Source organism: Blennius ocellaris, assembly GCF_963422515.1.
Source record: "Blennius ocellaris genome assembly, chromosome: 5".
NCBI classification, from domain to species: Eukaryota; Metazoa; Chordata; class Actinopteri; order Blenniiformes; family Blenniidae; genus Blennius; species Blennius ocellaris.
In genome coordinates, this window is record NC_137654.1 from 10,901,156 (window position 1) to 10,925,847 (window position 24,692).

The 24,692-nt window shown below is 43.5% G+C and overlaps 3 protein-coding genes across 3 annotated transcripts; all 3 read left to right on the top strand.

Moving 5' to 3' along the window:
- Window positions 1-369: 369 nt before the first annotated feature.
- LOC308130440 (taste receptor type 1 member 1-like) lies at window positions 370-2,491 on the top strand (the record flags this gene model as incomplete). The annotated part of the gene is made up of 4 exons (XM_080496841.1): window positions 370-411; window positions 523-1,248; window positions 2,144-2,258; window positions 2,481-2,491. The coding sequence occupies 4 exons, from the start codon at window positions 370-372 to the stop codon at window positions 2,489-2,491; spliced, it is 894 nt and encodes a 297-aa protein (XP_080352967.1).
- Window positions 2,492-7,697: 5,206 nt separating this feature from the next.
- Window positions 7,698-9,677, top strand: LOC308130441 (taste receptor type 1 member 1-like; the record flags this gene model as incomplete). Its single annotated transcript, XM_080496842.1, has 3 exons — window positions 7,698-7,718; window positions 8,411-8,531; window positions 8,749-9,677. 3 exons carry the CDS (start codon window positions 7,698-7,700, stop codon window positions 9,675-9,677), a joined length of 1,071 nt encoding a protein of 356 aa, XP_080352968.1.
- Window positions 9,678-14,874: 5,197 nt separating this feature from the next.
- LOC308130442 (taste receptor type 1 member 1-like) lies at window positions 14,875-22,739 on the top strand (the record flags this gene model as incomplete). The annotated part of the gene is made up of 5 exons (XM_080496843.1): window positions 14,875-14,916; window positions 15,028-15,753; window positions 16,649-16,855; window positions 21,473-21,593; window positions 21,811-22,739. The coding sequence occupies 5 exons, from the start codon at window positions 14,875-14,877 to the stop codon at window positions 22,737-22,739; spliced, it is 2,025 nt and encodes a 674-aa protein (XP_080352969.1).
- Window positions 22,740-24,692: the final 1,953 nt, after the last annotated feature.

Sequence of the window (24,692 nt, forward strand, 5' to 3'; positions counted from 1 at the left end):
TAAAGGTCATCACATTTCCGAGTGAAAGTTGTATTTTTACAGTGTTTTTAATTGTTGTTAAATTGTTAAATTCAAAATGCACTGTTTCCCCCCATCCCTTTCTCTGTCCTCAGTGAGCCTTTAATTCTGTCGAGTTATCAGAGGTTTCAGGTGATGAGATTTGCTGTGGAGGAAATCAACAACTCTACCAGCCTCTTGCCAAATATATCCATTGGCTATATCCTGTTTGACCAGTGTTCAGAGAGGTATAGCATTCCAAGCATACTCAACCTCATCTCAGTGAATGGCTTGATAAAGCCTTTGGGGGACTCACAAAAGAATTTGTCTAAAGTGATGGCTGTGATCGGTAGTTACACAAGTAGTAAGACGATGGTTGTCGCTCCACTTGTCATGATGGATCTCATTCCAATGGTAAATTTACCAATTCTTTTCTCTTGTTCATTAAAGTCATTTTTTGGATTGTACCTTGATATTTGATAAAGTATTGCCAGTGTAAATGATCAATTCTGTTCCTTTCACCAGGTCAGCTATAGTGCAGCCAGCACTGTGTTTTCACAAAAGAAAACCTATCCATCTTTCTTACGAACAGCGTATACCAACAAAGATGTCATTGAAATTATTGTCAAGATTTTGAAGAACTTCAGGTGGCACTGGGTAGCTTTTCTCTACGATGATAATGATTTTGGCATTAATGGTCAAGAATTGTTCATAAGGAAAATTGAAGACACTGACATCTGCCTGGCATATACCAAAGGCCTTGATCATCAAACAGATTACCCACAAATATTCAAACAGATAGACAGTCTGAGGGTGCATGTCATAATTGTTTTTACTACTGAATGGATAGCAGAAGATCTTATTGAGTCAGCAATACAACACAATGTCACCAACAAGGTGTGGATAGCACCAGATGCATGGTCCTTAAACAGAAAACTCCTCCAGACAAAAGGAATCAGGAATATTGGGACTGTGATCGGGGTTGCTTCACCTGCAAAGACAATACCTGGTTTCAGTGATTTTGTCCATTCTGCCAAAGCGGCTGCCCTTTGTGAAAATGCAGAACAGGAGAAGTTTTGCAATCAAGTTTTCAACTGCAGCGAGTTGAGTGCTGCAGATATCATTGATGCAGACCCAACTTTCTCTTTTCCTGTTTATGCTGCTGTGTACTCCATCGCCCACGCCTTACACAACACATTACAATGTGGAGCTGGCAGATGTAATGACAATATTACAGTGTACCCACACATGGTAAGCATGAAACTTTTTCATTTGGACCATTTGTGTTGGTTTATGTTAACATAAAAAAATCATTCATATGACTGGAACAGATATAGTTCTAGAATCCTGAAGCTAATAACATTGTGGTTTCACTGGAATGGACCTACCCTTAGATCCAATCAATGATACAAGATTGAAGGGTTAATGTCAGCACCATAGGAGGTTTATACATCTGAGCAGGTGAAACATGGCCATGTTTTAAATTCTTGAAATCTAAAGACATTTCATCTTAGTTCAAACTGAAGTGAACTCGACTGATGCAATAAATACAAAATGTGGGCTTTCCACTAGCTCAGGGGTCGGCAACTTTCAACACTCAAAGAGCCATTTGGACCCGTTTCCTAAAACTTGCTGGGAGTTGTGTCTGGGTGTGCTTTGCCTTACCGTACTGTCCCGACCTGCCCTGTGCTGCCACACTCTGGAACGTTCAGCAGTGGGACCGAGGCTCAAGGAGCAGGAGCAGAGGGATGGCTCTGGAGCTGTGGGTTGCTGACCCTGCACTCGCCAAATGTAAAATTCATGAACCAATCTGATCATGTCCAGGGTGATTGGAATAATTTCAAACACACCCGCTTTGTTTTGTGGCTGGTGGGTTTATGAAGCATTCTGCTTCCTTCAACACCCTATACAGTTCCTTTACAACCAGTGAAGTGACACATTAGAAGGCCCTGCATATCTTACCAATACAGAGTAATCATAAAGAAATTTTAAGGAAGGAATGATTGACAGCATTGCAGATCAGTTACTATGAAATGGCTATTCAAACAAAATAAAACTTTCTGTGACCTTGTGACCTGAGCAGAACGTTTAATGAAGAAGCCCTTGATGTTCACTCCAATGTAACTGTTATTTCCACTTTCCTCAGGTCCTAGCAGAGCTGAAAAAGTCCAACTTTACAATTTTAAATCAAACTATAGAGTTTGACGAGAATGGTGACCCCAACTATGGATCATACTTAATAGTTTATTGGAACCACAATGGTGATGTGCAGGAGGTTGGCTATATTGAAAATTACACACCCTTCCAATTCGTCATCAACAGCAGTGAAATTCAATGGCACAGAAATGGAAAAGTAAGGTGTTTTTTTCTTCTCCAATTTAAATTGCCAGACTTATTAATGACAGTATTTTAGTTTGGTATCCCATGTGTGCTCAAATGTGTGCAAAGGTCCCTTCATGCTTTCTGCTTCCACGTGTGCGCAGAGTACGCGTGACGTCAATATCGTGAAAATCATCAAAATCATCCCCTGTGTGCTTGGGTCCGCTCCAACCCCTCTACAATTGATCATGCACAGCACCAAATTTTGTGACCGCGCAACCAGTGCATGACAACTGCACATGCGTCAGCGCTTACTTGCTTACTTGTGCTTGTGTTCGGAGATCTCCCCCCCCCCCCCCCCCCGCAGCCTAAACAATCGCAATTTAAAAGCAAATAAAGAGCCAGCATAGACTACTTTAGGAAAAGTGGAGAATGCCGGGCAGCAGAAGTGGAAATATTTTTGGGATTGTTACGTTACGTTGTGGAACGTGCACGGTCTGAACATGGGACCCTTAAGGATGACTGACTAAAGCCCCTATGGATACACACACGAGGAGCACGGAGACGTCGCCCGGTTTGGCGCAGCCGGGGCCACACCCTGGAGCCAGGCCCGGGGTGGAGGCTCGCACGCGAGCGCCTGGTGGCCGCGTTCTTGCCCGCGGGACTCGGCCGGGCTCAGCCCGAAGGGACGACGCGGGCCCCTCCTCCTCACCCTCCTGTGGACTCACCACCCACAGAGGCTGCCGTAGGGGTCGGGTGCAGTGTGGATTGGGTGGCAGTCGACGGCAGGGGCCTCGACGACCCGATCCCCGGACACGGACTCTGGCTTTTGGGACATGGAATGTGACCTCGCTGGGGGGGAAGGAGCCCGAGCTTGTGAGGGAGGTTGAGAGATACCGTCTAGATATAGTCGGGCTCACCTCCACTCACAGCTTGGACTCTGGAACCCAGCTCCTCGACAGGGGCTGGATACTCCACTTCTCTGGAGTTGCCCGCGGTGTAAGGCGGCGGGCTGGAGTGGGCTTGCTTATTGCCCCACAGCTCAGCCGCCATGTGTTGGAGTTCACCCCGGTGAACGAGAGGGTTGCGTCCCTACGCCTACAAGTAGGGGACAGGTCTCTGACTGTTGTCTCGGCCTATGCACCGAACAGCAGTTCAGAGTACCCAACCTTCTTGGAGTCCCTGGGAGGGGTGCTGGATAGTGCCCCAACTGGGGACTCCATTGTTCTCCTGGGGGACTTCAACGCCCACGTGGGCAATGACAGCGAGACTTGGAAGGGGGTGATTGGGAGGAACGGCCTCCCCGATCTGAACCCGAGTGGTGTTCTGTTATTGGACTTCTGTGCTAGTCACAGATTGACGATAACGAACACCATGTTCGAGCACAGGGGTGTCCATAAGTGCACATGGCACCAGGACACCCTAGGCCGGAGGTCAATGATAGACTTTGTGGTCGTGTCATCTGATCTCCGGCCGTGTGTCTTGGACACTCGGGTAAAGAGAGGGGCAGAGCTGTCAACTGATCACCACCTGGTGGTGAGTTGGATGCGCTGGACTGGGAGGAGGCCGGATAGACTCGGCAGGCCCAAACGTGTTGTGAGGGTCTGCTGGGAACATCTGGCCGAGCCCTCCGTCTGCGCAGCCTTCAACTCCCACCTCCGGGAGAGCTTCTCACAGATCCCGAGGGAGGTTGGAGACATTGAGTCCGAGTGGACCATGTTCTCCACTTCCATTGTCGAAGCTGCTGCTCGGAGCTGTGGCCGCAGGGTCTCTGGCGCCTGTCGTGGCGGCAATCCCCGAACCCGGTGGTGGACACCGGAAGTAAGGGATGCCGTCAAGCTGAAGAAGGAGTCCTACCGGGCACTGTTAGCTCATAGGACTCCCGAGGCAATCGACAGGTACCGGCAGGCCAAGCGAGCTGCAGCCCGGGCTGTGGTGGAGGCAAAAACTCGGGTCTGGGAGGAGTTCGGAGAGGCCATGGAGGAGGACTTTCGGTCGGCCTCGAGGAAATTCTGGCAAACCGTCCGGCGCCTCAGGCGGGGGAAGCAGTTCTCCACCAACACTGTTTACAGTGGAAGTGGGGAGCTGTTGACCTCAACTGGGGATATTGTCGGGCGGTGGAAGGAATACTTCGAGGACCTCCTCAATCCCGCCACCACGTCTTCCATCGAGGAAGCAGAGACTGGGTTCTCAGAGGTGGACTCGTCCATTTCCCAAGCTGAAGTCACCGAGGTTGTTGTGAAGCTCCTCGGTGGCAAGGCACCGGGAGTGGATGAGATTCGCCCAGAGTTCCTTAAGTCTCTGGATGTGCAGGGACTGTCGTGGTTGACTCGTCTCTGCAACATCGCGTGGCGGGCGGGGACAGTACCTCTGGACTGGCAGACCGGGGTGGTGGTCCCTCTCTTTAAGAAGGGGGATCGGAGGGTGTGTTCCAACTACAGAGGGATCACACTCCTCAGCCTCCCCGGGAAAGTCTATTCCAGGGTACTGGAGAGGAGGGTCCGGCCGTTAGTCGAACCTCGGATCCAAGAGGAACAATGCGGTTTTCGTCCTGGTCGTGGAACACTGGACCAGCTCTATACCCTCCACCAGGTGCTTGAGGGTTCGTGGGAGTTCGCCCAACCAGTCCACATGTGTTTTGTGGATCTGGAGAAGGCGTTCGACCGCGTCCCCCGAGATGTCCTGTGGGGGGTGCTCCGGGAGTACGGAGTCCGGGGTCCCTTGTTGAGGGCTGTTCGGTCCTTGTATTCCCGGAGCAGGAGTCTGGTTCGCATTGCCGGCAGTAAGTCGGACCTGTTCCCTGTGCACGTTGGCCTCCGGCAGGGGTGTCCTTTATCACCGGTTCTGTTCATCATATATATGGACAGAATTTCTAGGCACAGCCGGGGGCCGGAGGGGGTCCGGTTTGGGGACCACAGAATCTCATCTCTGCTATTTGCGGATGATGTGGTTCTGTTGGCCCCATCAAGCCTGGACCTTCAGCGTGCACTGACACGGTTCGCAGCCGAGTGTGAAGCAGCTGGGATGAAGATCAGCACCTCTAAATCCGAGGCCATGGTTCTCGACCGGAAAAAGGTGGCTTGCCCCCTCCAGGTCGGTGGAGTGCCCTTGTCCCAAGTGGAGGAGTTTAAGTATCTTGGGGTCTTGTTCACGAGTGGGGGAAAGATGGAGCGTGAGATCGACAGGCGGATCGGTGCAGCGTCTGCAGTTATGCGGACGTTGTACCGGTCCGTCGTGGTGAAGAAGGAGCTGAGCCAAAAAGCGAAGCTCTCGATTTACCGGTCGATCTTCGTTCCTACCCTCACCTATGGTCATGAACTATGGGTCATGACCGAAAGAACGAGATCCCGGATACAAGCGGCTGAAATGAGCTTCCTCCGTAGGGTGGCTGGGCGCACCCTTAGAGATAGGGTGAGGAGCTCAGTCACCAGGGAGGAGCTCGGAGTAGAGCCGCTGCTCCTCCACATCGAGAGGAGCCAGCTGAGGTGGCTCGGGCATCTATTTCGGATGCCCCCCGGACGCCTCCCTAGGGAGGTGTTCCGGGCATGTCCCTCCGGTAGGAGGCCTCGGGGCAGACCCAGGACACGCTGGAGAGACTATGTCTCTCGGCTGGCCTGGGAACGCCTTGGGGTGCCACCGGAGGAGCTGGAGGAAGTGTCTGGGGCGAGGGAAGTCTGGGCAACTCTGCTTGGACTGCTGCCTCCGCGACCCGGCCCCGGATAAAGCGGTAGCCAATGGATGGATGGATGGATGGACTAAAGCCACATTTGCTTTGTCATACCTGTAGCAGACAGAGCAATCCTCTTTATCTATATCAATATCTATAGATCTATCTATATATATATAATACGAAAACCTTCCAAAAAACAACTGAAAAACGCTTCAGATTATCTGCTATCAGTAACGTAATCTTTAACAGATTAAAACTATTGAGGCTTTTAGGCTAAATAGTGCAAAAAAAAATCTAATAAACACCATATATCTCAAATAATGTCAAAGAAAAAAAAGCAACTTAATGCTCACCTTTCTTATAATTTACACAAGAAGTGTCTAAATCTGTATCAATCCAGTGAGCTGTTAAACTCAGCATTGACACAGGACTGATGTCCGAGCTCCATATATCACTCATGAAACGTAGAGGATGAGAGACCTTCTTTAAGGAGACGTTCAATGTGACAGTACACTGTGTGGAGCTCTGGCAGGGCTACGTCAGTGTAATATTTATGTTCTGGCAGCACGAAGCGGGGCTCCACATGAGAGTTGGTGGAACCCGGTGTTTTCCACCACTGAGAGAGGCTGGTCATCTAGTCCCATGAATTCAATGATTTTCCTGGTTATTTGCTGAGCCTTCTGACTGTCATGCTCATGAGGACAAGTGTTGCCAAGCGTGAGTTGCGTTAATGACCATCTGACTGTTGTCGTGAGCCTCCAAAACTAACCGTACTCTTTCAAGTGTTTGTTCTTCAAATGTCGGATCAAGTTTGTTGTGTTGAAGCCTTTTCACATGCTCCCCCCCCCCGCCAGGTATTTTTTCGTTGCAGGATTACTTTACATCACTGAAACAGATGTTAAAAAAGGTTCACACGGCCGACATTATTGTTGTTTGCAACCGTGTGCTTGCACAATGTGAAGGAAAGGGGGCGGGGTTTATTGTGATCAGCCATGAATGGCATTGATCAGCAAACGCCAATCACATATTTTACACACACACACACACAAACACAAACACAAACACACAAACACACACAGTGACGTTACTAGATGTAAATATTTGGGGGCAAGATTTCATTTCAGGTCGAGTGACACTACTGAATTCCAAAGTAAAGTGGGTGCATAACCTTTAAACCACAACTTTACAACCATATAGGCATTGATCCCATAAAAATGTTGAACCTTGGAGATAGCCGACCCCCCCCCCCCACCCCCCCACCCAAAAAAAAAAAAAATTTAATAAATAATGACAGAGTTCAAACTATGTCATGATGTTTCTAAGATGGCAGCTCAGCCACTCAACCATACATCACACAGTTTGCGACTAGTTACCTTAATTTTTTCTGCTAAAGTAAGAGTTTCAAACACATATTCCTAAATAATTGACCTAATTATTCTTAACCGTTTGTTAGCTTCAGCTGCTGACAAGTGTCAAGGTCCGAGGACAACCCAGAAACAGACTCGAACAACAAATTGGCATTTGCAGGTTTTTATTGAACAATGAGGGCAAACTAGTTTACATCTGGCGATCAGAGAGGTAGTCCAAGTCCAGGCAGGGGTCGGTACACGGTTGAATCCAAGACACAAAGAACACAGGGAATGGGCTGGGGTCATGAAGAAAAAACAACAGTGACGATCGAGCACAAAGACATGGAGTGAGATTTAAATACATGAGAAGAGGGAAGTCACAGGTGAGACAAATCAAGCAGATTGCACAGCACACACAGAGGAGGAGTACACAGGAAGAGCAAGTGACAGAGGCGTAGAGTGAACACAGAGTAGAGACGTCGACTTTACACAGACCCTGACAAGGTACTTGTGACGACTCGCTCCAGTTCTGTGAAGCAGTGCCTCAATCAGCGCCGGCCAATCAGCTCTGAGCATCTAAATGTTGATAGTGGGGCTTCGGGCTTCAAACCCCACTGGGCATCAAAATCACGTGAACTGAATGAGTGGAGGCACAATCTGAGCATGTGCACTTACACTTTACTGCATGCAATACACACTGCATGGTGAGAGAGAGGCTCGCCCCACTCATGCACCATCGGTGTGGATCAGGAGAAAACACAGCCTGAAGCAGGAAGAGGAGCACTGTCCTCACACTGTAATTATGTGCTATATAAGAGCAGGTTTTACTCACAGACAGGAAAATATTGTAGACAATCTTAAAGTATTAATAGCATACTTTGCATGCAGTCCTTTTCTGATGACACCAGGTGGGGCTCAGCCTCTCCTGCCCCTAGTGACCAGTCACCTCTGTATATATGTATAACCTATATAAAGGTTTTTGTTTCCACAAATGTCAGAGTGTAAAATCTTTTACCTCAACCTATACTTAAACCTAATCTGAAGTCCTTCTGTCCTGAATGATTTTGTCTGACAGGCTCCGACTTCAGTTTGCTCCCAGGAGTGTCCTGTAGGATACAAGAAAAAACCAGAAGGAGTCCACAAATGCTGCTTCAGTTGTGAAATCTGCCAAAATGGGACTTTTATCAACATAACAGGTGAAGTGTTACACAACAAGATATCAATAAAAGATGTAATAAAACATGGATATGCTGAGAGCTATTTTAGACCGTTGTTAGATTTCATTAAAGGCAGAGATGGTTTATCACTCAGGTAATTGACTCCACTCATACGAGCTTCAATAAAATCACTGCACATGTAACTTATTAAAGTTCCACATCTTCACTGACAGTGTTTCTCTGTGTTGTGAAACAGAGGATCCCTACACTTGTGTCTCCTGCGCTGATGCTGAATGGTCCACAGAGGGAAGCACGTCATGCAACCAGCGGGTGGTGGAGTTCGTAGCGTTCACAGACACTGGAGCTGTAGTCATCATGGTTGCTGCCTGGGCCTTGGTGGGACTCAGTCTGGCTGTGTCTGTTCTCTTTGCTATCAACTACAATACACCTGTGGTCAGATCTGCTGGAGGACCCATGTGCTTCCTCATTTTAATCTGTCTCACGCTTTCTAGTGTCAGTGTGTACTTTTATTTTGGTCAGCCAACAGTAGCTTCCTGTATCTTGAGGTTTTTACCATTTGTGTTGTTCTACACTGTTTGTCTGGCTTGTTTTGTTGTGCGCTCATTTCAGATTGTTTGTATTTTTAAGATAGCAGCCAAGTTGCCAAAGCTTTACAGCTGGTGGATGAAATATCACGGACAGTGGCTGGTCATCAGTGTGGCTTTTACCATTCAGGCAGTCTTACTTCTTATTGGATACTCTATTGATCCTCCCAAACCCTTCAATGACACATTTTGGTACAGAGATAAAATAATTCTTGGTTGTGACATTAATTTGAAAGCCGCATCCAGTTCTGTGATTTTCCTTTTATCCCTGTGTTGTCTTTGCTTCATTTTCTCCTACATGGGGAAGGACCTCCCAAAGAACTACAATGAGGCCAAATCAATCACCTTCTGCCTGCTCCTGCTCATCCTCACATGGATCGCCTTTGCCACAGTGTACCTACTATACAATGGGGCGTACATCCAGACTCTGAATGCTTTGGCAGTCCTCTGCAGTCTCTACTCTTTCCTTCTGTGGTACTTCCTCCCAAAGTGTTTAATTATCATCTTCCAACCCCAGAGAAACACACAGCAATTCTTCCAAGGTCTTATTCAGAATTATACCAAAACAATCAGCCAGTAGCTGCCAGCAGTAAATATGTCAGTATCTTACATACATACATCAGTAATCCTTCTACCACTTTTAGTAAAAACATAATATGGCATTTCCAGCAAATGTATCAAAGGTTTATAGTGTGACATTCCCCTATATAGCAAAAACATAGCCATAAAACTGATCTAAAACTGACCTTAAGTGACCCAGAGTGACCTGGTCTGACCAAGACTATTTTTGGGACACTTGTACCCTGTCAAACAGAGATGTGGGCCATAAATAGGACTGATCCTGAAGAAAAAGTATTTTGATCACATGACCAATTATCAATTGTAATCACTCTAAAGTACAGTCAAAGAAATATTTATTTAAATTCTTCACTCATTTCATTTTCATCTCATAAAGTAAGAAATAAAACAAATTTGTGTCAATGCATTTGATTTGTTATGACATGTGGAAAAGAAACAACACATTCAACATACAGAATGTTCCCAACACAGTCTGTGTGCAATAAACTGATAATAAATTGAGGTAACTTGGAGTTCACTTCACTATTTCAGCCATATTTTCTGTGCTTGTTGCTCTACTGCTTTCATCAGTTTCAAATAGTTTTAAAACAGTGGTAAATATATTGGTTGTTTTGTCTCAGTATGTTTAACTTCAGTTGTGTCCCATATCTGCTTGTAGAAATCTGCAATAGTGTTTAATCATTGTTATATTTACAAAAATATTTCTATACACCATATTGTGATTTGAAGGAATATACAAGTTAAACATTTGATTTCTGTGGGACAACTGAACACATTGTATTCACTCATCTTCCTACACAGCTGGGATTCCTCCCACTGCTAAAGTTGGGAAAAACAAAGCTATAAATTCATGTTCAGGGACATTCCAAGTTGGTTGGCATGTCTCCTCAGCACTCCACGTTGCAAAAATATGGTTGAAGGGAAGGTTGGAACAGATAAGAGGTCAGAGGTCACTTTGGTCTCACGGAGCATCAAGCTCTGAGAAGAACCAGTTTAAAGCAGTTTTGGAGACAAAGGAATAGCAACTTCACCATAGCAACGCATACATCACGAGGAACTGACCAATGTGAGGGTGAGGTGTCATATGCAAAATGTATAAATATGAACCACGCATTACAGCGGGGCCCTTCTTCACTGTAGACCCAGCCTATATACTTGGGTCTGCAAGGAAGAACGGTCCGAGCTCGTATTATGTAATCTCTGATATATGGAATTTTGTAGCATTGTATAATCTGATATGCATTTTTCTAATCTCTTGTTTGTGTGATTATTAAATACATTATTGAAGAAATTAACGCTCTCTTTCTGCCTCTCCCGGATCAAACGAACACACAGGAATTCAGGAGAACACGGGTACGAGTTCCAACAGATTGTTGTATGAACAGCAGAAAATTTGAATTTCCTTTTATATCAATAAAAGAATCAATCTCATCTTTTTAAGTATGCTGCTTCTGTCATAAGAATTTGTTTTGCATATAATTCATTCTGTATTTATTTCCTGTCATAATAATAATACTATCGTAGCATTTATGGATTCATGTTGATATTTTAGTTTGATCACCAAAAGCGAAGTGCACTAAAGTGCGCTCCAGCGGCACAAAGCCAGTCGGTGCTGGTCCTCAACTTCCACGTTGCGTCTTGAGCCACTGCCCAACGCACTGCAACTCCGTGTCAACACACACTGGCAGGTTCCGGAACTCTGGTGTTGGGGAAACGGAGTTTCATTCACTTTTTTTAAAGTCTTCAACTACTTTCTGCTGTAAGCTGATGAGAATAATGCTCGTTTACACGACAACGATTACTAGTGTATCTGTAAAACTTTCTTCACTTTTAATGGGTTCCTTTACACGGCACCAGTGTGCGGATCCACTGTATCAGCAAAGTTTATTTACCAGCTCTCAAGGTGCAAAGTTTCTTTCATGGCCACTAATCACTCCTGCAGAGATTGATGGAGGCTACAGCGCCTGTTACTGCACATGTGCATCTCTCCCCCTCCCGTTCCCTTCCATTCCTTGTAAGCAAACATGGTGACCCATAGTGGTATTAGTCACGGTCCGTATTCTAGTTTTATCGTCCATATCAGTAGTTTTATAGTTGAGACTCACCCCTGGTGGCATTTGATGCCTCATCAGTCCATACGGATGTCGGGTACTCTCCACTTTCTTCCTGTTTATAGCATATTGTCCTCTGCACACATCTGTGTGGTTTCATTACAAAATCAAGCAAAAGTGCCCTCATGGCCTGGCATACTAACTACATCGTTCTCTCTGTGTCCGCTGCTGCAGTGTAAACACACTCCCTTTTTTTAACGGATTAGGTGTTGTCACATCAAATGCTGTCGTGTAAACATGATTATAAGTTTGAAAGGATTTTCAAGGTTACTGTCAACAAAAATACCCAGACATTTAAATCCCTCAGAAGAGAATGGAAATTAATGTTTGATTCAATGAAATGTCAAATACAAAGAGTGGCAAAATCTCACTTTTATTATTATTAATAATAATAATAATAATAATAATAATAATAATAATAATAATAATAATAATAATAATAATAATAATAATAATAATGCATACATTATTCATTCACTCTGTACTCAAAGGTGGTCAACTATACAGTATATGTAGCCACAGCTGCCCTGGGGCAGACTTACGGAAGCAAGGCTACCAAACTGTGCCATCGTCCCGTCCGACCACCACCACCACTCACTCTCACACTGCATTCACCGAGGCAATTTGATGTGATTGGGAGCAATATGGTGAAGACATGCCAATGGTACCACTTCTTTGATTTGACTTTATTGTACAGTGCATTAAAGGAGTCCAGTAAATCCGCCATGTATATTGTTATTGGATGCTCTCACTACCACAGAGCAAGGAACATGTATATATGTTTTGCTCTTGCTGTCCTATTTGTCTATCTCTGTGGCTGGATGCCAATGTAGGCCTCTTCAAGACATAAAACTAACTTGCCCATGAGTATTATTATTATTTTGTTGGAGCTGCCATCTTTTACAAATTAAGTGAATTTGTTAAAACTTCTCTGACCATTTCTGTTGCAGAGGCCTACAAAACCCTATATCTCCCCACTCTTTTACACTGCATGAGAAATGCCACAATCAGTCCCCCATGTTGAAGTTTGTGGGTAGTGGGTCCACGGAGCCTTCCCACTTTGCTTGTTCATGCTGTGCCCGACCAGGACACGTGGGCTACATGGTCACCAGGTGCCTGTCGGCGAACACCAACCCTGGGACTGGCTCCAGAGATGTGTCCCTGTGACCCTCATTCGAGTAGGGTAAACAATATTTTTGTGTTCTATTTGCACGAGTGAGATTTGGACATGTTTCGGCGCCTTTACTCTAGACCCATTGGTCTTGAGTGACCTTACCAGGAGAATGTATTCTGGACAGCATAGCTCTGAAGTTCACCAGACCATGCAAGTCTTTCTGCCATGACAAGACCACAGTCCAGGAAGGGCTCAGGCCATCAGGGACAGTTTCAAATTGGTGAAGCCACTCCTCCACATTGAGAGGAGCCATTTGAGGTGATCCATCTGATTAGCATGCTCCCTGGTTGTCTCCCTTTTGAGGTTTATCAGGCTTTGGAGAGTCCTGGTCTGGGAGCATCTTGACAGTCCCCCCAGAAGAGTTGGAGGAAGTTGTGGGGCACAGGGATACCTGGGCGTCTTTGCTCTTTGTGCTGCTACCACAACCCCATATGGGCTCAGCAGGAAAGAATGGATGGATGGACGTCTGACTATTTGTATGTCGGTATGCAGCGATAGAAAATCAGCACTGAGACCTTTGCCATCCCCAATATATACTATCTTATTCAAAGCAGAGACAAATCTCCTCATATTGCACCCCAGTATATACAAGACCTGCCACAATGATGCATATTTTGTCTCTTATGCTTGTTTTTCCTCAGTAATTACATACATGAAGCCACTTGAATACATTTTGGGGTAAAAAAAATCTTCCATAACAAAACCACAGATGGCTTTTACTTGACCAAAAAATGACATGCTTTTTGTTTGATTATCTTGCTAAAACAAGTCCTTATCTTTGTTGAAAACTCAAGCCTACCACAAGGAGTCAGGACAGATGCAGTCAAATTCCCTGGACAAGTCTCTATCAAGCAAGTTCAGATCACATTTGCATAGAGATTTGTGGTTTGTCCACCAAACATTAAAGCTGGCAGTAGCTGGCAGCTGGCAGTTGTGATCAGGTCAGTCGATGCTTTCAAACAAACAAACAAAACACACTTAAGGCAACAATGCAGCAGATTTGGGGTTTTCTATGCCTGTTGGGAACTCTACTGCATAGTGTAGCCCAAAACATTGTTCCACCCTCAGAGTTTCAGCTGGATGGAGATTATTTGCTCGGTGGGCTTTTTGATATTCATCACACCGACTCTCCTCTTCATCTTGATAGACCAGAGGCCATCGATTGCACCAGGTGAGTCCCATGCCTTCATTTAAGCTTTTAACAAATTCACCAAAGTCCATCACATCTGTTAATATTTAAATGTGGTTTATATCTAAAATACTATGACAGTATGCTTGGTGCTTAGCAAATTATTTTTTTTAATGAATTTAGAGAGAATTTGATGAAAAACATTATCACAGGTGAAAATGCCTTGATTTACATCAGACAAGAAAATACAACTATCAGAATCGACCACACCTCAACCATCATTGCACTTGAATTGACCGACATGAATAAATCTATAGATCATCTCAACAAAGATGGGCTTACTTTGACACGGAACAGCCTCAGTGTGCAAATATTTTTAGCAGTGGTAGGATGTACAGGTAGAAACAAATAGACAGATGAGTCATTTTAGTAAAGGTCATCACATTTCCGAGTGAAAGTTCTATTTTTACATGTTTTTATTGTTGTTCAAAATGTACTGTTTCCCCCCCTTTCTTTCTCTGTCCTCAGTCAGCCTTTTATTCTGTCGAGTTATCAGAGGTTTCAGGTGATGAGATTTGCTGTGGAGGAAATCAACAACTCTACCAGCCTCCTGCCAAATATATCCATTGGCTACATCCTGTTTGACCAGTGTTCAGAGAGGTATAGCATTCCAAGCATACTCAACCTCCTGTCAGTGAATGGTTTGATTAAGCCTTTGGGGGACTCACACAAGAATTTGTCTAAAGTGATGGCTGTGATTGGTAGTTACACAAGTAGTAAGACGATGGTTGTCGCTCCACTTGTCATGATGGATCTCATTCCAATGGTAAATTTACCAATTCTTTTCTCTTGTTCATTAAAGTCATTTTTCGGCTTGTATCTTGATATTTGATAAAGTATTGCCAGTGTAAATTATAAATTCTGTTCCTTTCACCAGGTCAGCTATACTGCATCCAGCACTGTGTTTTCACAAAAGAAAACCTATCCATCTTTCTTACGAACAGTGTATACCAACAAAGATCTCGTTGAAATTATTGTCAAGACTTTGAAGAACTTCAGGTGGCACTGGGTAGCTTTTCTCTACGATGATAATGATTTTGGCATTGATGGTCAAGAATTGTTCATAAGGAAAATTGAAGACACTGACATCTGCCTGGCATATACCAAAGGCCTTGATCATCAAACAAATTACCGACAAATATTCAAACAGATCGACACTCTGAGGGTGCATGTCATAATTGTTTTTGCTATTGAATGGATTGCAGAAGATCTTATTGAGTCAGCAATTCAACACAATGTCACCAACAAGGTGTGGATGGCACTGGATACATGGTCCTTAAACAGAAATATTCTGAAGAAAAAAGGAATCAGGAATATTGGGACTGTGATCGGGGTTGCTGCACCTGCAAAGACAATACCTGGTTTCAGTGATTTTGTCCATTCTGCCAAAGCGGCTGCCCTTTGTGAAAATGCAGAACAGGAGAAGTTTTGCAATCAAGTTTTCAACTGCAGTGAGTTGAGTGCTGCAGATATCATTGATGCAGACCCAACTTTCTCTTTTCCTGTTTATGCTGCTGTGTACTCCATCGCCCACGCCTTACACAACACATTACAATGTGGAGCTGGCAGATGTAATGACAATATTACAGTGTACCCACACATGGTAAGCATGAAACTTTTTTCATTTGGACCATTTGTGTTGGTTTATGTTAACATTAAAAAATCCTTCATACGACTGGAACAGATATAGTTCTAGAATCCTGAAGCTAATGACATTGTGGTTTCACTGGAATGGACCTACACGTTGATCCAATCAATGATACAAGATTGAAGGGTTAATGTCAGCACCATAGGAGGTTTATTCATTTGAGCAGGTGAAACATGGCCATGTTTTAAATTCTTAAAATCTAAAAACATTTCATCTTAGTTCAAACTGAAGTGAATTCGGATGATGCAGTAAATACAAAATGTGGGCCTTCCACTCGCTCAGGGGTCGGCAACTTTCAACACACAAAGAGCTATTTGGACCCGTTTCCCAGAACTTGCTGGGAGTTGTGTCTGGGTGTGCTTTGCCTTGCCGTACTGTCCCGACCTGCCCTGTGCTGCCACACTCTGGAACGTTCGGCAGTGGGACCGAGGCTCAAGGAGCAGGAGCAGAGGGATGGCTCTGGAGCTGTGGGTTGCTGACCCTGCACTCGCCAAATGTAAAATTCATGAACCAATCTGATCATGCCCAGGGTGTTGGAATCATTTTAAACACACCCGCTTTGTTTTGTGGCTGGTTTGTTTATGAAATATTCTGCTCCCTTCAACATCTTATACAGGTCCTTTACAACCAGTGAAGCGGCACGTTAGAAGGCCCTGCATATCTTACCAATACAGAGTAATCATAAAGAAATTTTAAGGAAGGAATGATTGACAGCATTGCAGATCAGTTACTATGAAATGGCTATTCAAACAAAATAAAACTTTCTGTGACCTTGTGGCCTGAGCAGAACGTTTAATGAAGAAGCCCTTGATGTTCACTCCAATGTAACTGTTATTTCCACTTTCCTCAGGTCCTAGCAGAGCTGAAAAAGTCCAACTTTACAATTTTAAATCAAACTATAGAGTTTGATGAGAATGGTGACCCCAACTATGGATCATACTTAATAGTTTATTGGAACCACAATGGTGATGTGCAGGAGGTTGGCTATAATGAATTTTACCCACCCTTCCAATTCGTCATCAACAGCAGTGAAATTCAATGGCACGGAAATGGAAAAGTAAGGTTTTTTTCTTCTCCAATTTAAATTGCCAGACTTATCAATGACAGTATTTTATTTTGTTATCCCATGTGTGCTCAAATGTGTGTAAAGATCCCTCCATGCTTTCTGCTTCCCTGTGCGCTTGGGTCCGCTCCAACCCCTCTCTGCAGTTGATCATATACAGCACCAGATTTTGTGACCGCGCAACCAGTGCATGACAACTGCACATGCGCCAGCGCTTGCTGAGCGCTTGTGTTTGGAGATTCTCCCCTCTTATAGTCTAAACCAGTGTTTTTCAACCGTTTTGAGCCAAGGCACACTTTTTTGTTTGGAAAAATCTCAAGGCACACCACCACCCGAAAATGTTAAAATGTGAAACTCTGTAGCCTATATTAACAACATAAAGTAATTCTCATCAAAGTTTTATCAACAGGAATCAAATAAATAGAGAAACAAAGAATTTCCCAATTTCTTTTTTTTTTATTTTTAGTCCCTCAGTGTGAAACCTGGGCCTGTTTGGACGAACACAGAGCTGATATCCTGATTAGCATTTTTCCTTTTCAAAAACTTCTCCATCACTGTGACTGACACAGCACTTTGATACAAGATGGAAGCAGCTGCAGGTGGTGGATATTAACGAGACTGATGTCTGTTAAGTTTCGATTTCACCAGCAAATTTATGTGCTACCATCGATTGGCGAAGAGTATTTATCCATGATTACTCTGCACACACTGTTCTCACAGCTGACAGCGGCTGTGAGAGCAAATGATTTTTTAAAAAAAATGTGAAATTGGATACTTTCCCACGGCACACCTGAATATATCTCGCGGAACACCAGTGTGCTGCGGCACAGTGGTTGAAAAAGACTGGTCTAAACAATCGCAATTTAAAAGCAAATATAGAGCCAGGCAGCTCAGAACCCCTGAAATTAAGCATAAACTACTAATGGAGAATGCCGGGAAGCAGAAGTGGAAATATTTTTGGGATTCTTACGTTATGTTGTGGAACGTGCATGGTCTGAAGATGTGCAATGTGGAAAGCATAGAGGAGCCTTAAGGATGACTGACTAAAGCCACATTTGCTTTGTCATACCCGCGGCAGACAAAGCAATCTTCTATAGCTCTATCTATCTATCTATCTATCTATCTATCTATCTATCTATCTATCTATCTATCTATCTATCTATCTATATGTATAATACGAAAACCTTACAAAAAACAACTGAAAAACACTTCAGATTATCTGCTATCAGTAACGTAATCTTTAACAGATTGAAACTATGAAGGCTCTCAGGCTAAATAGTGCAAAAAAATCTAATAAATAAAAAGCCATATATCGCAACGCCATATATCTCAAATAAGGTCAAAGAAAAAAAACAACTTAATGCTCACCTTTCTTATAATTTACACAAGAAGTGTCTAAATCTGCATCAATCCAGTGAGCTGTTAAACTTAGCATTGACACAGGACTGATGTCCGAGCTCCATATATCACTCATGAAACTTAGAGGATGAGAGACCTTCTTTAAGGAGACGTTCAATGTGACAGTACACTGTGTGGAGCTCTGGCAGGGCTACGTCAGTGTAATATTTACGTTCTGGCAGCACGAAGCGGGGCTCCACATGAGAGTTGGTGGAACCCGGTGTTTTTCACCACTGAGAGAGGCTGGTCATCTAGTCCCATGAATTCAGTGATTTTCCTGGTTATTTGCTGAGCCTTCTGACTGTCATGCTCATGAGGACAAGTGTTGCCAAGCGTGAGCTGCGTTAATGACCATCTGAGCCTTGAAAACTAACCATGTGCCTGCGCAATGTGAAGGAAAGGGGGCGGGGTTTATTGTGATCAGCCATGAAAGACATTGATCGGCAAACGCCAATCACACATTTTACACACACACACAAACACACACACACAGTGGTGTTTCTAGATGTAAATACTTGGGGACAAGATTTAATTTCAGGTCTAGTGACACTACTGAATTCCAAAGTAAAGTGGGTGCATAACTTATAAACCACAACTTTTTCACAACCATATAGGCATTGATCCCATAAAAATGTTGAACCTTGGAGATAGCCGATCCCCCAAAGAAAATAAAAAAAAAAATTATAATAATGACAGAGTTCAAACTATGTCATGATGTTTCTAAGACGACAGCTCAGCCACTCAACGATGCATCACACAGTTTGCGACTACTTATCTGAATTTTCTCTGCTAAAGTAAGAGTTTCAAACTCGTATTCCTAAATAATTGACCTAATTAGTCTTAACCGTTTGTTAGCTTCAGCTGCTGACAAGTGTCAAGGTCCGAGGACAACCCAGAAACAGACTCGAACAACAAATTGGCATTTGCAGGTTTGATGTGTATCCCATGTGTGCTCAACTGTGTGTAAAGGTCCCTTCATGCTTTCTGCTTCCACGTGTGCGCAGAGTACGCGTGACGTCAAAATCGTGAAAATCTGCCCCTGTGCGCTTGGGTCCGCTCCAACCCCTCTGCAGATGATCATGCCCAGCACAAAATTTTGTGACCGTGCAACCAGTGCATGACAACTGCGCATGCACCAGTGCTTACTAGGCGCTTGTGTTTGGAGATCTTCCCCCCCTCCTAGTCTAAACAGTCGCAATTTAAAAGCAAATAAAGAGCTAGGTAGCTCAGAACCCCTGAAATTAAGCATAAACTACTTTAGTAAAAGTGGAGAATGCCGGGCAGCAGAAGTGGAAATATTTTTGGGATTCTTACATTATGTCGTGGAACGTGCACGGTCTGAAGATGTGCAATGTGGAAAGCATGGAGGAGCCTTAAGGGTGACTGACTAAAGCCACATTTGCGTTGTCATGCCCGCGGCAGACAACGCAATCCTCTTTATATATATATATATATATATATATATTTTTTTTTTTTAATCCCCACACAGTGGTGTTTCTAGATGTAAATACTTGGGGACAAGATTTAATTTCAGGTCTAGTGACACTACTGAATTCCAAAGTAAAGTGGGTGCATAACTTATAAACCACAACTTTTTCACAACCATATAGGCATTGATCCCATAAAAATGTTGAACCTTGGAGATAGCCGATCCCCCAAAGAAAATAAAAAAAAAAATTATAATAATGACAGAGTTCAAACTATGTCATGATGTTTCTAAGATGGCAGCTCAGCCACTCAACCATGCATCACACAGTTTGCGACTACTTATCTGAATTTTCTCTGCTAAAGTAAGAGTTTCAAACACATATTCCTAAATAATTGACCTCATTAGTCTTAACCGTTTGTTAGCTTCAGCTGCTGACAAGTGTCAAGGTCCGAGGACAACCCAGAAACAGACTCGAACAACAAATTGGCATTTGCAGGTTTTTATTGAACAGTCAGGGCAAACTATTTTACATCTGGCGATCAGAGAGGTAGTCCAAGTCCAGGCAGGGGTCGGTACACGGTTGAATCCAAAACACAAAGAACACAGGGAATGGGCTGGGGTCATGAAGAAAAAACAACAGCGACGATCGAGCACAAAGACATGGAGTGAGATTTAAATACATGAGAAGAGGGAAGTCACAAGTGAGACAAATCAAGCAGATTGCACAGCACACACAGAGGAGGAGTACACAGGAAGAGCAAGTGACAGAGGCGTAGAGTGAACACAGAGTAGAGATGTCGACTTTACACACACGACACAGACAGACCCTGACAAGGTACTTGTGATGACTCGCTCCAGTTCTGTGAAGCAGTGCCTCAATCAGCGCCGGCCAATCAGCTCTGAGCATCTAAATGTTGATAGTGGGGCTTCGGGCTTCAAACCCCACTGGGCATCAAAATCACGTGAACTGAATGAGTGGAGGCACAATCTGAGCATGCGCACTTACACTTTACTGCATGCAATACACACTGCATGGTGAGAGAGAGGCTCGCCCCACTCATGCACCATCGGTGTGGATCAGGAGAAAACACAGCCTGAAGCAGGAAGAGGAGCACTGTCCTCACACTGTAATTATGTGCTATATAAGAGCAGGTTTTACTCACAGACAGGAAAATATTGTAGACAATCTTAAAGTATTAATAGCATACTTTGCATGCAGTCCTTTTCTGATGACACCAGGTGGGGCTCAGCCTCTCCTGCCCCTAGTGACCAGTCACCTCTGTATATATGTATAACCTATATATAGGTTTTTGTTTCCACAAATGTCAGAGTGTAAAATCCTTTACCTCAACCTATACCTAAACCTAATCTGAAGTCCTTCTGTCCTGAATGATTGTGTCTAACAGGTTCCGACTTCAGTTTGTTCCCAGGAGTGTCCCGTAGGATACAAGAAAAAACCAGAAGGAGTCCACAAATGCTGCTTCAGTTGTGAAATCTGCTCAGCCTCTCCTGCCCCTAATGACCAGTCACCTCTGTCCATATGTATAACCTATATATAGGTTTTTCAATCAATCAATCAATCAATCAATCAATCGATCGATCAGTCAATCAATCACATTTTATTTATACAGCCCTATACAATAACCCAGTGGTACCCAAAGGGCTTTACAACAAAGCTATAAAAACAAATGTTTCCAAAAATGTCAGAGTGTACATTTTTTTACCTCAACCCATACTTAAACCTAATCTGAAGTCCTTCTGTCCTGAATGATTGTGTCTAACAGGTTCCGACTTCAGTTTGTTCCCAGGAGTGTCCCGTAGGATACAAGAAAAAACCAGAAGGAGTCCACAAATGCTGCTTCAGTTGTGAAATCTGCCAAAATGGGACTTTTATCAACATAACAGGTGAAGTGTTACACAACAAGATATCAATAAAAGATGTAATAAAACATGGATATGCTGAGAGCTACTTTAGACTGTTTTTAGATTTCATTAAATGCGGAGATGGTTTATCACTCAGGTAATTGACTCCACTCATACGAGCTTCAATAAAATCACTGCACATGTAACTTATTAAAGTTCCACATCTTCACTGACAGTGTTTCTCTGTGTTGTGAAACAGAGGATCCCTACACTTGTGTCTCCTGCACTGAGGCTGAATGGTCCACAGAGGGAAGCACGTCATGCAACCAGCGGGTGGTGGAGTTCGTAGCGTTCACAGACACTGGAGCTGTAGTCATCATGGTTGCTGCCTGGGCCTTGGTGGGACTCAGTCTGGCTGTGTCTGTTCTCTTTGCTATCAACTACAATACACCTGTGGTCAGATCTGCTGGAGGACCCATGTGCTTCCTCATTTTAATCTGTCTCACGCTTTCTAGTGTCAGTGTGTTCTTTTATTTTGGTCAGCCAACAGTCGCTTCCTGTATCTTGAGGTTTTTACCATTTCTGTTGTTCTACACTGTTTGTCTGGCTTGTTTTGTTGTGCGCTCTTTTCAGATTGTTTGTATTTTTAAGATAGCAGCCAAGTTGCCAAAGCTTTACAGCTGGTGGATGAAATATCACGGACAGTGGCTGGTCATCAGTGTGGCTTTTACCATTCAGGCACTCTTACTTCTTATTGGATACTCTATTGATCCTCCCAAACCCTTCAATGAAACATTTTGGTACAGAGACAAAATAATTCTTGGTTGTGACATTAATTTGAAAGCAGCATCCAGTTCTGTGATTTTCCTTTTATCCCTGTGTTGCCTTTGCTTCATTTTCTCCTACATGGGGAAGGACCTCCCAAAGAACTACAATGAGGCCAAATCAATCACCTTCTGCCTGCTCCTGCTCATCCTCACATGGATCACTTTTGCCACAGTGTACCTACTTTACAATGGGGCGTACATCCAGACTCTGAATGCTTTGGCAGTCCTCTCCAGTCTCTACTCTTTCCTTCTGTGGTACTTCCTCCCAAAGTGTTTAATTATCATCTTCCAACCCCAGAGAAACACACAGCAATTCTTCCAAGGTCTCATTCAGAATTACACCAAAACAATCAGCCAGTAGCTGCCAGCAGTAAATGTCAGTATCTTACATACATACATCAGTAATCCTTCTACCACTTTTAGTAAAAACATAAAATGGCATTTCCAGCAAATGTATCAAAGGTTTATAGTGTGACATTTCCCTATATAGCAAAAACATAGCCATAAAACTGATCTAAAACTGACCTTAAGTGACCCAGAGTGACCTGGTCTGACCAAGACTATTCTTGGGACACTTGTTCCCTCTCAAACAGAGATGTGGGCCATAAATAGGACTGATACTGAAGAAAAAGTATTTTGATAACATGACCAATTATCAATTCTAATCACTCTAAAGTACAGTCAAATAAATATGTATTTATGTTCTTCTTTCATTTCATTTTCATCTCATAAAGTAAGAAATAAAATACATTGATGTCAACATATTTGATTTGTTATGACATGTGGAAAAGAAACAACACATGCAACATACAGTATGTTCCCAAAACAGTCTATGTGTGATAAACTGAAAAAAAAGTGAGGTAACTTAGAGTTCACTTCACTATTTCAGCCATATTTTCTGTGCTTGTTGCTCTACTGCTTTCATCAGTTTCAAATAGTTTTAAAATAGTGGTAAATATATTGGTTGTTTTGTCTCAGTATGTTTAACTTCAGTTGTGTCCCATATCTGCTTGTAGAAAGCTGCAATAGTGTTTAATCAAAAATATTTCAATACACTATATTATGATTGTTGTATAAATTCTGGAAAATTTGAATTTGCTTCCCTATCGATAAAATAATTTATCTCATCTTTTCGAGTATCCTGTTTCTGTCATAAGAATTTGTTTTGCAAATGATTCAGTCTGTTTTAATTTCCTGTCAATTTGAATAATAATCCAATCATTTATGGATTCATGTTGATATTTTAGTTTGATCACCTGAAGCGAAGTGCACTAAGGTGCGCTCCGGCGGCACAATGCCAGTCGGTGCTGGTCCTCAACTTCCACGTTGCAGGCGAGAGAGCTGACGCAATGCAAGGATGGACACCGGGGTGTCCCGGCGCACCGTGTGTGGAAGTTATCCGAGTGTGATCATCGCATTGCAGCACGTCGCGTCTTGAGCCACTGTCCAACGCACTGCAACTCCATGTCTGCACACACTGGCAGGTTCCGGAACTCTGGTGTTGGGGAAACGGAGCTCCATTCACTTTTTTTAAAGTCTTCTGCTACTTTCTGCTGTAAGCTGATGAGAATAATGCTCGTTTACACGACAACGATTATGAGTGTATCAGCAAAACTTTCTTCACTTTTAGGGGGTTCCTTTACACGGCACCAGTGTGCGGATCCACTGTATCAGCAAAGTTTATTTACCAGCTCTCAACGTGCAGAGTTTCTTTCATGGCCACTAATCACTTCTACAGAGATTGATGGAGGCTACAGCGCCTGTTACTGCACATGTGCATCTCTCCCCCTCCCTTTCCCTTCCATTCCTTGTAAACAAACATGGTGACCCATAGTGGTATTAGTCACGGTCCGTATTCTAGTTTTATCATCCATGTCAGTAGTTTGTAGTTGAGACTCACCCCTGGTGGCATTTGATGCCTCATCAGTCCATACGGATGTCGGGTACTCTCCATTTTCTTCCTGTTTATAGCATATTGTTCTCTGCACACATCTGTGTGGTTTCATTACAAAATCAAGCAAAAGTGCCCTCACATGGCCTGGCATACTAACTACATCGTTCTCTCTGTGTCCGCTGCTGCAGTGTAAACACACTCCCTTTTTTTAACGGATTAGGTGTTGTCACATCAAATGCTGTCGTGTGAACATGATTATAAGTTTGAAAGGATTTTCAAGGTTACTGTCAACAAAAATACCCAGACATTTAAATCACTCAGAAGAGAATGGAAATTAATGTTTGATTCAATGAAATGTCAAATACAAAGAGTGGCAAAATCTCACTTTTAATAATAATAATAATAATAATAATAATAATA